Below are 13356 nucleotides of genomic sequence, written 5' to 3' on the forward strand. Positions count from 1 at the left end.
GCCACCAATTCTTGTTAAGATATAATTATTAATGTTGTGGTCATGATTACAACTGTCATTACAATGCAACCCAGCACATCTGATCACAAAAGGCTGCCTAATCTTTAAAGTGTTTATGCTTTGAGCACTGAGATCTTTTATCATTACATCTGTTGTCATTATCCACATTCATAGTTTGTGCGCATTCCCTCTGGATTATGGTTAAAAAAAACTAACCAAAATGTGGTCAAGTTGTTGTGCGTATCAGCAGTACATGCACCTCATTTTTCTGTTAATGGAATGTTTTTAACATCTGTCAATAGTAGCGACTCTTCCTGTTTGGTCGCCCTTCATGGCGCCTACACAGTGGAGGGATAAGTGGGCACAAATGCATAGTTTGACAGTTGGATCTGTATTAATAAAGGAACTATGTATGATATTCTCGAGTAAATTTAGATTTATGCCTTACATAGACTTTACATTTAATTGTTCATTTATAAAACATCAAATGGTAAAAAGAACTTTGTTTTTTTAAAGCGCCTTTATAGTCTTTTGTCCACTTTTACGCTGCAGGCAGTCATACAGTGGTGGCCAAGGCTACCATACACAGTACCACCTGCATCAGTTAAACATTAACACTCATTCACACTCACTAGGAGCAAATTGAGGTTCAGTATCTTGCCTATGGATACTTCAACATGAATCAAACCATCAAACTCCACATAAGTGATCAATCCGCTGTGTCTCCTGAGCCACGGCAGCCCCATTAATGTACTTAAATTTGTATTCACAAAAGTTGCATTGTAAAGATAACTGTAGCCCTGATACACAATTTGTTTTCTCACATCTTCAGCCATTTTGATCTCACTGCCTTGGTTTCATTCTCATACAGATAGCCGCATATATCATAAGTCTGATGGAGAAGGCTGGTGTTTCACTGCATATTGCAATTTGACATGCGGTGTTGAAAAGTCTCATGGACCATGTGGCTCTACTACTCCACCAACCCCTACCACCATCACAACAAGTTCTAGTACTACAGAACAAATTAGTTCAACAACTGCCCACACAATCCCAGTGTCCACCAGCAAGCCTTTAAAAGACTGTTCATATCTCAAGCCACCTAGAGAGGTATGTAAATTTATTTATGTAAACAAGGAACAAATCATCTTGAAATATATATATATATATATATATATATATATATATATATGTATATATATATATACATTTTTTTTTTTTTTTTTTAAATCTGTCATTATGTACTGCCTCCAAAATTCAAAACTACATATGTTTTTTCTTATACGGCTGGAGCCTATCCCACCTGACATTGGGTGAGAGGCGGGGTACACCCTGGACAGGTCACCAGACTATCACAGAGCTGACACATAGAGACAGACAACCATGCATGCTCACATTCACACCTACGGGCAAATTAAAGTCACCTAACCTGCATGTTTATGACCGTGGGAGAATGCCAGAGAACCCAGAGAAAACCCATGCTGACATGAAGCGAACATGCAAACAACTCCACACAGAAGGGCCCCTGCTGGACAGTGGGTTTGAACCCAGAATCCTCATGCTTTGAGGCAACAGTGCGAACCACTAACCTTGTTTAATTCAGTTTTATTTTTTCTTTTAAGGGTCCCCAGTAGCCTAATCAAACAGAGGCTATTCTTCCTGGAGTCTTTTCACACATCACATTAACAGACAACATAAAAACACATTCAAACACACCATAAGACCAACTCACAATGTACAAATTAACAAAACAAGGTATTATTATATTAACAAAGTAAACAGCTTCATGAATAAAATAGTTTAAATTATGTCACATTGCTGAGTGCCTCGTATGTAGCTAAAGGACATCTACAAATAAATCCAGCATAATTATTAAAGAATTTCAACCCATTATTGGTATTGATAATAACACGTGTGCGTGTCGCTTATTTCATAACCATTGATCTATGTAAAATAATCTTGTTTTGTGAATTATATAAATGTGTGCTGTGTGCAACCAAAATGCAATACTTAATTTACTGATATTAGATTACTAACAGTACTACCTTGTCCTTTACAGCACGGTGATACCTGGAGGTCAAGCAACTGCACCACAGCAACATGTGAGAATGGAAAAGTAATAACAGAACATGTGCCATGTAAAGAATCGACCATGCCCGTATGTGAAAATAGGCACCAACCAGTCAGGGTTTACGATGAAGGAGGCTGCTGTTTCCACTATGAATGCAGATGTAAGTTTAAATTTAAGCCTTTTAAAATTTAAAATGTCAAATTCAAATTCACATCTTTAAACTGCTACACTACAAAACAAACCTGCAATATATACAGCTGTTCTTTGATTTGACACTCGATAAAATCTCAAAATAATATTTGCAGGTATTTGCGGCGGCTGGGGAGATCCTCATTATTTGTCATTTGATGGCCAGTATTACAGCTTCCAGAAAAACTGCACATATGTACTGGTCAAAGAGATCATTCCTCGGCACAATTTTAAGATTCTTATCAACAACGAAAACTGTGACGCCTCTGGAACTGTGACCTGTGCTAAATCCTTGATCGTGTATTACAAAAACCATGAAGTTATTCTTACACAGGATAGAATATTCGGGACCGTGAACATGGTGAATTTTGCCTTAACGAAGTTTCTTTACTAATTATTTTACTTGAATATACAGTGATAATGATGATGAAAAAATGTTTCACCTAACTAATGTTGCAATCTTTTCAGGTGTTTATTAACGGCACACAGGTAATCCCAACCTACACCAATGATGACTTCATCATAACAAGTACAGGAATTGAGCTACGTTTGAGAATCCCGGAAATTGAAGCAATTGTGCAGTTCAAAGGGCTTTTATTCTCTGTGGAATTGCCGTTTTCCCTTTTCCACAACAACACAGAGGGACAGTGTGGTAAGCAGTTAGAATCAACTGGTTGGACAGAAAATGATGGGCTGTGTGACGTTCACAGATGGAAACACAAAGTAGTGCTAGATTTAATATTAAAGTGTCAATGGATGTACCTAATGTGGTAACACATGGGTTGTAATCTGTTAATATTTACTTTCACAAGGTACCTGTGACAATAAGAGAAAAAATGACTGCAGATTACCAAACGGCCAGATAGATCCCTCATGCTCTCATATGGGAAAGTGGCAAGTACCAGATAAGGATAAGCCATATTGTGAGAAACCACCTTCTCCAACACCGATACCTACACCTACACCCCGACCCTGCAAAGCTGCTAACTGTGAAATTTTGTTGAGCGAGTAAGAATTTACGGAAAAAATGTTATCACAATATATCAGTTTATATTGGAGTATCACTCTGATTAACATCCTACTTTCTTTTTATTTGTACACTAAGTGTGTTTAAGGAATGCCACAAAAAAGTCCATCCACAGCCGTTTTATGAAGCCTGCAGATTTGATGTTTGCCACATGCAAAATTCCACCTTCGGTTGTTCCAGTATGGAGGCATACGCCTTGCAGTGTGCTGAATCATCTGTCTGCATAACCTGGAGGAATGCTACAAACGGAGAGTGCGGTAAGAGGGTTTAGTTGTAGTAGAAAGCTAACATTGTTATTTTGAGATGTCCCGATTATCTTTTTTCATTATAGCGATTTTTAAATCTATTTTCTCTTGTTGTAGAATATAAATGTCCAGAAAATAAAGTCTACAAGACTTGTCAGCGAAATATTGAACGAACTTGCAACGCAAGGTAATCCTTCAGTTCTGTTACAAATATCATGACTCAAATGTTTTGAGCAGTTTATAATTTAACAAGACTCGTGACTCTTTCACACATTGTTTGGTCCTGACTCTTGGACTTTTCACTTTAATGCCAAACAAAATTAGAGCTTTGAAACCCTCCCCGAACCATGGTTAGAGCCAAGCAGCTGAACTTTGATCCAACAAAAAGAGGTGGTCTTGATCAGCATCAGCAATTGGTTTGTTTTTGGTGTGAAAATATTTTTGGATGGTTCAGACTACAGGAAGTTTTAGCAGAGTACTATTAAGTTGCAGGTTTAAGTTTTAGGACTGGTGTAGTGTGTGTGTGTGTGTGTGTGTGTGTGTGTGTGTGTGCGTGTGTGCGTGTGTGGTTTAGCAACAGAGAGAGTGACGATGTCTACGCTCATCATACATAGGTGTTAGCGATCAGAGCAGAGGAGAAATTAGCAGTAAAGTTGTCAAGTTGTAGTAAATGTACAGCGTAGGTTTCAGTTTGTTCATGAACTACACAACATAATAAAATGAGCCACTGTGGCATATGGAGAGGAGTAGACAACTTTATAAAGAGTCAGTTGAAAAATATCTCACAAAAACTCAGACACGTTTTAGTTATTTTCCAAGAGGATAAGAGAGAGGATATAAAACGACAGGAGAGCCCGTCTACAAACCAATCAATGTCAAGTATATGGGAACACGGCTTATGTAGGTGATGAAGCTTGGACATAGGTATGTCATGTATAGTTATTAAGTGTGCTTACATAATTGCAATATGAAACCAAAACTAACCAGTTAAAATGTATAAAAATGGAACAAAAATGCAAAACTGGTTTGGAATTTCAGGTGTGAAAAGGCCCCAAGAGTCATGAAAGTTTGTACCAAATGGCACTGTAATCCACCAAATAGTTTTGAGACAATCCACTTAAAACAGCAAATATCAACTGTTTTGTGGATTCATCCTCTGAGGACCATGAATACCTGTACAAATTTCATGGCAATCAAACAAATAGTTGTTGAAATGTTTCAGTCTGGACCAACAGTGCTATTTCTAGAGCCATGCTGCTACTGGGCAAACCCCCCCCCAAAACAATCGATACTTTGTGTTTTCACTGCATTATACATTAATAATTCTCTCTGAAATAATTTCATCATCAATTGTCTCCATATTTAGATACAATGAGCGGTACGCACAACAATGCCTAGAAAAAAATGGTGACCAAAACGAAGCTTGCAATGGCCTCACGGAGGGATGTTACTGCCCAGAGGGGATGATTCTTTTCAGTCCAAAGTCTGACCATTGCGTCTCCACCTGTAAGAGCTTTTTCTGATGTAAAGAAATATCTTATTCTTTGTGAATGACTTAATGTTCAAATAAACTAATTGTTTTTATTGTTTTAGGTTGCACCGGACCTGATGGACAACCTAAACAGGTAAATGCTACAATACATGACTAGTTAACATTATTCACAAAGAATTTGTTGCTGTTACGACACAAACTTTGTTCCATCTCTCAAACAGCCTGGTGAGACTTGGCGGAGTGGCTGTCAGCAGTGTGTTTGTGATGAGGACACTGTTCAGTGTAAGCCTGTCACATGCCCCACTCAAAAACCAGTAACCTGTACTGAGGAGGGTGAGGTGCTGGTGAATCGCACAGTGGACTGCTGTGAGAGAATGACCTGTGGTGAGTGATTCCAAGTGCCACATCTGCTGACAAAATGTGTTACTCTAATCTTTAAAAAAACAACAACGATGATTTAAATACCAGTTTTCCTCAGCTTTTGAAAAAAGTTGGATAATATCTTCCTTCCTTGTTTGTGTAATATCAAAATTAAGAGAAAATACACTCAGATGCCGCCAGTTTAGTAGGTCCTCCTTGCTTAAATGCCCAACATTCCTAAAAGAAATGCTAAAAAACTTAAGGGAGATTGTAATCTTCAGTTTTTGTTGAAACTATTTTGGAGAGGTGTTGTTTTCAACACTTTATTTGGATGGTCCATCAACAGATAGCTTATAGAGTGTATTTGTAACATTTACAGCTCATTAGTTGAGATTCAGCAGTTTAAACGTTCAACTTTATTTTGTAGATCAGGGTTCATAGATTTGCAGAAAGGTTTTGAAATTGGCAAAACAGTTTTCCAGGCCTGGAAATAACAGAATGTTTTGAAATGTTTTCAATGTTGTCTGTTTTTTAAAAATATGTTCATAAAAATTCTAAAACATTTTTAACATTTCACAAAATACGTAATACTCTATAATCTACTGCCGCACTGTTTGACTTTTGAAACGTCATTAGTATCACATGATTCACATAGACCAGACCAGCGTTGTCATCTGGTGTTCCATTTGGTGGAAAGAATCAAGCTGTCACATGAGGAGAAAAACAAGAAAATGCCAAAAAGCTGTAGCCAGTTAAACAAGGCTTTCACACTGAGATTTAAGACTATGCGAATATTCACTGAGTGTGATAAATCACTAAATGATGCTGGTGACAGTTACTACTGACAGACAGCTAACGTTAGCCTGAATGGGAGGCTGCAGCAGTACAGTCATTCAGTATAGCAGCATCAAACTGTCGTCTCCAACTAAATCTCAGCCAATAGATCAAAAAATTGGCTTTTAAGAGGTTGATTATTTACAGACAACACACAGCCCAACAATACCTGGTGATTCAGTCCATTTATATTTTTGGATTGAATCATAGGTATTGTGATCCAGATATCTTTACATGAAATATCCACCCTCTGTTTTGGGTCAGTGATCCACTGAGATGGGGGAGGACTGGAGGGACATGACTGTGATTAGCATTATTTTATTAAGGCACACATAGGCTCAGGTTCAGGCAAGGTCACAAAACAATCAGTAGAAGTGTCCGTAAAAAGAACTTGTTTAACAAGTAAGAAATACATAATAACTTGTCATGATTACAATCCCAATACATATCAAATTACATTGACATCGACAACATCTTTGGTTTTCTGTAGGGATGTACCGTATATTCGGTAACCGAATATACTCGGCCGAATATTGCAAAAAAAAAAAACAACACATTTGGTATTCGGTGGAATAAGTGAAAAGCAAGGCCGAATAATAGTGGCGTGTTTGATGACGCAATCAAACAGCGTGTGGTGACGGACAGAGTAAAATGTCGGCAGTGTGGTGATATTTCAAAGTGTTGGAGAGTGATAGAAGAAAAGTGGTTTGCAAAGAATGTAATACTGAACTATCTAGAGTAGTGTTGCAGGGTATACTGGTACCAACGGTAGACCGCGGTACTAAAACACCACCGTACATATGATAGCCTACCATAATGTTGGAGTACCGTAGTACTATGGTACCTCAGGTACCACTACTGTGGGAAGTTCAAAGTCCAGTCGCAAGAGGCTGAGTGTCCATGCGCCGTCCAATAACGGCACTCGATACGCCGCTGTGGCCATAGTCTCCGTGGCGCAAGATAACGGCTTACCAGCGACGGAGAAGGCTCCAGGTCTAATAATTTCCTCTTCTTGTTGTCATGGCTGCCCAAAAGTACCTGAATATCCGTGCCGTGGCGGCACACAGGTATGTGTCGTGTCAGAGGAGAAACGAGCCGTTCACAAATCTTTCTTTGTGGCAGGTAATGGCCCACAAACCTCATCGCACTTTAGGGACTGTTCTTTATTTATCAGAGGAGGAGAGTGGCTGGTTGATTTTAATCACTTATTGATGCTGTTTTTGAAGTATGAATAAGTCAATAAATAATTTATTCCATTGAAATATCATTTTTGTATTAGGCCTATAGAAAAGTGATTTATCTTTTTATAAATGACAAAAGCCACATTTGCCTATTTTTTGCTGTGGTATCGTGATACTACTCAGAACCATGATACTTTCACTGGTATCATACTGTGGGTCCCAATTTTGGTACCGTGACAACACTAATCTGGAGGAGGTTCATCTGCAAAAACTAATGAAAAACTATACAACGGCATTCTGGATATGGTATTCGGCCAAGCGTTTAATTTTATTCGGCTTCGGCCACAAATTTTCATTTCGGTGCATCCCTAGTTTCCTGTCCCCCAAAAATTGGCATGGTCTTGACATCTTGCAACGTGATCATATGTGCGGGTCTGGTCTACTGGAAGTTGGCACATGCAGCTGCAGAGGTGGAAATGGCTTACAAGCATGTAAAGTTAGCAAGCGCTAGCAGTTGGCTTTTCCGTAAATGCCTACAAAGTGCATTTTTAATAATCTATGGCTGTATTACTATATAAGCCTTCCCATTTTTGCCTAGATAAAGTCATTGAAATAGCTGAAAATATTATAGAAAAGTTTGGAAAAGTTTTGTAAATTTATTGGTAAAAATGTGTGGGAACCTTGGTCAATGTTTAACATATTATCTATAGAATATATGTGGCGATTCATTAATGTACCTTCGTATTCTCAGAGTAATTTAGTTGAACTTGACTCAACCTATGCAGCTTTGGTTGAGTAATGGTTCAAGCTGAACAAAATTTTTATGAGAATATATAGGTATGTTCGATTGGCACATGTACTCTATAGCTAAAAATGTTTAACATCTGCAAGCAAAGTATAACAGTTGCATCTCAACTAAAAAGCTGTTGAAATGTTACAAATACTCTATAAACCATCTGTAGGCGCGCCATTCAAATAAAGTGTTTCCTTAATGGGTGTTTTTGTCATTCAACCTACTGAGAGTGATATAAACAGTCTATATCTGAAATTACTGGATAAGAAAGCACTTTGAATATGTCAGTAAATCAGTTAAAAATAGTGTTTATTCAGTTACTTAATAATTATTGTAAGTTATGTAACAATTAATCTCCTGTTTTTCAGGAAAACCTCTCATAATTTCAGTTATTTTGGGACAGCAGTCTGCATTATAAAACATACATCAGGATGGAAGCAGTTTCATTTCATCATTTCAAAATGTTTGTTACTGTTCTGGTTATCTTGGTGTAATTTTCTGTTCTACTCACAAACCCTTCAAATGTCTTACCTTACAACCAACAGAATGTGATAGGAGCCGCTGTTTGTTGCCACAACAGAAGTGCAAACCAGGATTTCAGTTGGAGATCCACATCTCAAATGACACTTGCTGTCCATCTTCCCGGTGTGGTAAGCTGTGGATATAAGTTTCAGTTCCATTTACTGTTAGTTTGTGAAAGACTTAAAGGTCCAGTGTGGAGGATTTAGCGTAATATATTAGCAGAAATTAAGTATTATGTAAAAAGTATGCTTTAATTAATTAATTAATTAATTTTACTGGTTTAAATTGCTGGGTCTGTTAATTTTGGGGAGGAAGACACCTTTGCGGAAAATTCGACTCCCTCCTGAAAGTCTGGATCAGAACTAGGGTGAGCACACATTAGTAAGCACTAGGCTAGCAGCCTGTCTGGGATGAGCTGAACAGCGTCAGAGAAACACTGATTCGTAACATGAAACCACTTTATTCCATGTTTTTTTTTCCCCCAGTTTTAATCAGAGACCTGTTTCAGCTGGTTGCAATCTGTAATCCTCACCACTAGATGCCACTAAATCCATCTAAATCTTACACACTGCTCCTTTAAAACAAAACTCAGCCTTCAAGGTAATTTATTAACATTTTTTTTCTAGTACCCAAGGGTGTCTGTGTCTTCAATGATACTGAGTACAAGGTAAGGAATAATACACTGTATGTATTTTTAAGATATATACCTGACTGTTCAAGTGCTACTAAAACTCTGTTGTCTTTAAATTTAGTACACTATAAATTAAGTATAATCTAAATAGTATTTAAGTTCATTATAGCTCACCATTCTTCTGCATTTACATTTGTTTTGCTGATCTTTATATAAAATATGGCTCAAATTTTACGTTTTATCGTTTGCAGCCCGGTATGAACTTCTCCAAAAGCCTATGTGAAACATGCTACTGTACTGAAAATGAGGATCCCAGCAGCAAGTTGAACGCCCAACAATGTTTTGTGGCGCAGTGTGTAGAATATTGCACAGAGGTACGTTTGCATGTCTTTTAAAAGCATTGCAGTTTTGATGATTTCAAGCCAGTCAAGGTATATATTTTACACAAAAACTTTTAACGTGACACTGCATGCAGAATCTAGGGTCACTCACTGAAATGCTTCACTTTCAGAATTTTATAAGAAGTGTTCTGCTCATCTGTGTAACAGTCGCTGTTGCAGAATTTATTATTGATGATAGGTTTGAAGATGTCAGTGTTGGGAATGCAGTCAGGTGATGACTCATGATACCATTGCTTAAAAAAAACAAAAAAATACAATAATTACTTTTTTCACTTATCCATGTTGCATCTAGTATCTACTCATGCAAAAGTTTTCGTTTTACTTATTCAGGGTTTCAGACATTTGTGTCTGAGATTTCTGCAGCCAACCAAAAACAATGAAGGTGAATGTAAATTGAGTTTGTGGTGTTTCTATTGAAGAAATTGTCCACTGTTGATGGTCTAAACTGCAGGAATCTCAGGGATGGATATCTCAAACCTTTGCACATCCAAATGGCTAGAAACCACTTTGGGATAAGTAGGAGAAAGGGTTTTTTTGTACTTTAGATGACACTGCCCTTATGAGAGAAAGCAATATGTAAATTCTACTAATTATGTATATATATATATATATATATATATATATATATATCTTTAATTAATTTAGGTTGCAGGACCATATTGATATGTGCTTTTCTTTTCAACAGGGCTATGTGTATGAAAACATACCTGAACACTGTTGTGGAAAATGTAAGAAGACGAGCTGTGTCATGCAGCACTCAAGCTTCCCTTCTCCGATAGTTATTAAAGTAAGTACAGCGTAATGGAAACACATGGGAGTGTGAAGCAACATCCTATTCTGTGAACGAGTACCAGGATTATGTGAGGTCAAGGTTAAGAGTGATGAAATGTAGGGTGGAAGCATCAAAGCTTGATAAATGAACAAATACCAATGCTGGCTCACACCCAAATGTGACCAGCCAACCTTTCAGTAAAGGTGGCAGTGATGGGTGCTGTAAGAATCACCTGTTATAAACCTTAGGGTTGAGTGGTAGACAACGTCCAGTGATTTTAGTGTAGTGTAGTGTAGTCAGCTGCTTTTCTGAATATAACATCCTCATAATCCAAAACAGACAAATTGAATAGTCTGTTTTGTTCATGTTTACTAATCGACCTCTTTTATACCTGACAGCCTTCTGAGTCTTGGTCACCACCAGATGACAACTGTACCAACTATGAATGCCACAAGGTGAAGGATGACTTCATAACCACGGAAAGACAAGAAATATGTCCTCCATTTGATCCAAAGAACTGTGTTCCTGTGAGTGTGATCTCATCTCTTTCCTGGTAGCTAGCATTTTTGCTAATAACTGAACTGATGCTGGCTTATCTTACAGTGCACTTTTTATCCAATCTGTACGATATGAGGTCAGTTCTACTGTTTCTGCCAATGCATTGTACAGCATGCGCATAACATTCCTCATATTAGGCTTTTGATTCAGGCCTTGTCTACACATATACAGACATTTGTGAAAACATACATTACACTATTTATACACACAAACAGAGTTTTAGATCATTAAAACTGAGATTTTTTTTAAGCACACCTTTCCAATTTTTAGTTTTATTTTTTTGCCTTTCCTCTTTTAACCACCCTCACATGGCTCCTTTACATTTGCATACATACTCATAAACACACACACACAGGAACCCAACACCACAGACTGCTCTGCACTGCAAAAGTACCAGTAATATAAGTGACTCAAGTGTAACTCGATATCCATTACTGTCGTCTCTCTGCATATTTTACAATCCATATTGTCTTTATCACAGGGAACTGAACAAACGGACAAGAATGGTTGTTGCAAAACTTGTAAGTATGAGTCCTTAAAATGTATTCAGATTACACAATTTCACTGTCATCCTCTGTTACTCTTAACTTGCCTGCTGTTGAGAAATGTAGGGATGCAGCTAAAATCTATTATTTTGATTAATTACATCTGGTTGATCAAAACCTATATTGCTGCATAAAAACAGAGCCAAAACTTGTACTGTTGGAGCAAGATGAAAAAGTTATTCCTGTCATTCACAGGTACTTCTGTCAAAGCCCCCTGTGAATTGACCAGGAACACCACCTACCTGCAGGCAAATAACTGCAGGTCAGCTGAGAAAGTGGAAATCACAGCCTGTGCAGGATCCTGCGGAGCGTCCTCATCAATGTGAGATTTGTGACAAACCAATTTCTCAATCATGCCAAAACCACCTGTTCAGTTTTCATGTGAAGTCATAAGATAATCGTTAACGTTGAACAACAGGTGACTGACACCGATCCTGTCCGAAACTGTCTCTTCTCACAGGTACTCTGCGGAGTCCAACCGTATGATGCATTCATGCTCCTGCTGTCGAGAGATGGCCACTAGTAAGAGGGAAGTGGAGCTGACCTGCAGTGACGGCAGCAAGATAAAGCACTCCTACGTTTCAGTTGACAAGTGTGGTTGCCAAATCACTGAATGTGTGAATGAGTAAACATTTTGCTTGACAACACTGAACTTAATTAAAGGGAAAATCTAACTAATATACTTTTATTAACTCTAACAATTCCTCTCCAAAAACTATTAGAGTCAAGACTCAATATGTAAAGAAGACACACACCTCTCTGTTTCCAGCAGTCCCCAAAAAGGGCAAATAAGTTAAACCTTTTAAACAGCAGACATGTTGTGGTCTGAAATTTCTACACCTCTGGAAACTGTCTACTTGTGCTCTTAAACTTGTCATCACTTTCTCATTTATTGTCAGGGCAGCAGGTCCACATAGTGCCCTGTGATGACAGCACATATTAGTGTCCTGGTGTCTCTTTTAGCTTTTGAAGAGGATGTTCCTTTATACAAACTGTATGATGGGATGTTTTCAGTCTTAGAGGGGGTTTCTCTTCAGTTTCTGCAAATGACTTGACAGATAGGACACAGTGGCCTCAAATATAACAATACATCAGAGTCATTTTTTCAGTCTCTTGGGCAAAGGATTACGTTTGCGGGGGAATGGAAAGATTAATAACATGGATTTGAATTTTAAATGAGTGTTGGTCATTATTTCTAACAGCACCATCCACACAGGTGATCTCACAAATACTCAAACTTCTGCAGATCTGTCATTAAAACTCTCAAGTTTACTGACAATCGTATATCCTTGTTCTCGTTTTTATTTCTCAGCTGTTTTTTATGTGGCTTTGTCTTGAGGTATTTGCATGATGCACTGTCGGTAGCAAGGAGAATCTCTGTTTCAAATAAAAAATATATTGCACAATCATTCATAGTTTTATATATATTATTTCATCTATTATTTAATACGCATTACTTTTGATTATTTGATATGTAGACATTTACAGTTGGCACCTACAAACACATACATTGAGTCCACTTTCAGTAATGAATCAACTCAAATTTTTTTTTTTGCAATTGAGACTTTACCCCAATAAACAGAAGATAAAGTAAAACTTTATATTTACAAATGTCTCTCGTCTTAGACACAGATACACAATTGAAACCTGAAGAGCATCAGTTGTTGCTAACACATTGTTTTGTTTTGGTTGGATTAACAAGGTTCTGTTTTACCCTCTAAGGCAGCATTTGGTA

General features: G+C 37.7%; 1 protein-coding gene across 1 annotated transcript in view; it reads left to right on the plus strand.

Annotated features, from left to right (window-relative positions):
* The window catches only part of LOC117261776 (uncharacterized), a 38882-nt gene extending 25852 nt beyond the window's left edge, over positions 1-13030 (plus strand). The window contains exons 31-48 of the mRNA XM_078167841.1: positions 872-1110; positions 2060-2231; positions 2377-2621; positions 2729-2912; positions 3073-3268; positions 3366-3544; positions 3650-3719; positions 4899-5038; positions 5126-5157; positions 5246-5408; positions 8738-8842; positions 9341-9381; positions 9597-9719; positions 10432-10533; positions 10917-11045; positions 11558-11597; positions 11817-11943; positions 12082-13030. Coding sequence (XP_078023967.1) covers positions 872-1110; positions 2060-2231; positions 2377-2621; positions 2729-2912; positions 3073-3268; positions 3366-3544; positions 3650-3719; positions 4899-5038; positions 5126-5157; positions 5246-5408; positions 8738-8842; positions 9341-9381; positions 9597-9719; positions 10432-10533; positions 10917-11045; positions 11558-11597; positions 11817-11943; positions 12082-12250 — 2456 coding nt within the window. The 3' untranslated portion in view covers positions 12251-13030. The remainder of the gene's footprint in view (positions 1-871; positions 1111-2059; positions 2232-2376; positions 2622-2728; positions 2913-3072; positions 3269-3365; positions 3545-3649; positions 3720-4898; positions 5039-5125; positions 5158-5245; positions 5409-8737; positions 8843-9340; positions 9382-9596; positions 9720-10431; positions 10534-10916; positions 11046-11557; positions 11598-11816; positions 11944-12081) is intronic.
* Positions 13031-13356: the final 326 nt, after the last annotated feature.

This window comes from Epinephelus lanceolatus, chromosome 5 (assembly GCF_041903045.1).
Source record: "Epinephelus lanceolatus isolate andai-2023 chromosome 5, ASM4190304v1, whole genome shotgun sequence".
Lineage (NCBI taxonomy): Eukaryota > Metazoa > Chordata > Actinopteri > Perciformes > Serranidae > Epinephelus > Epinephelus lanceolatus.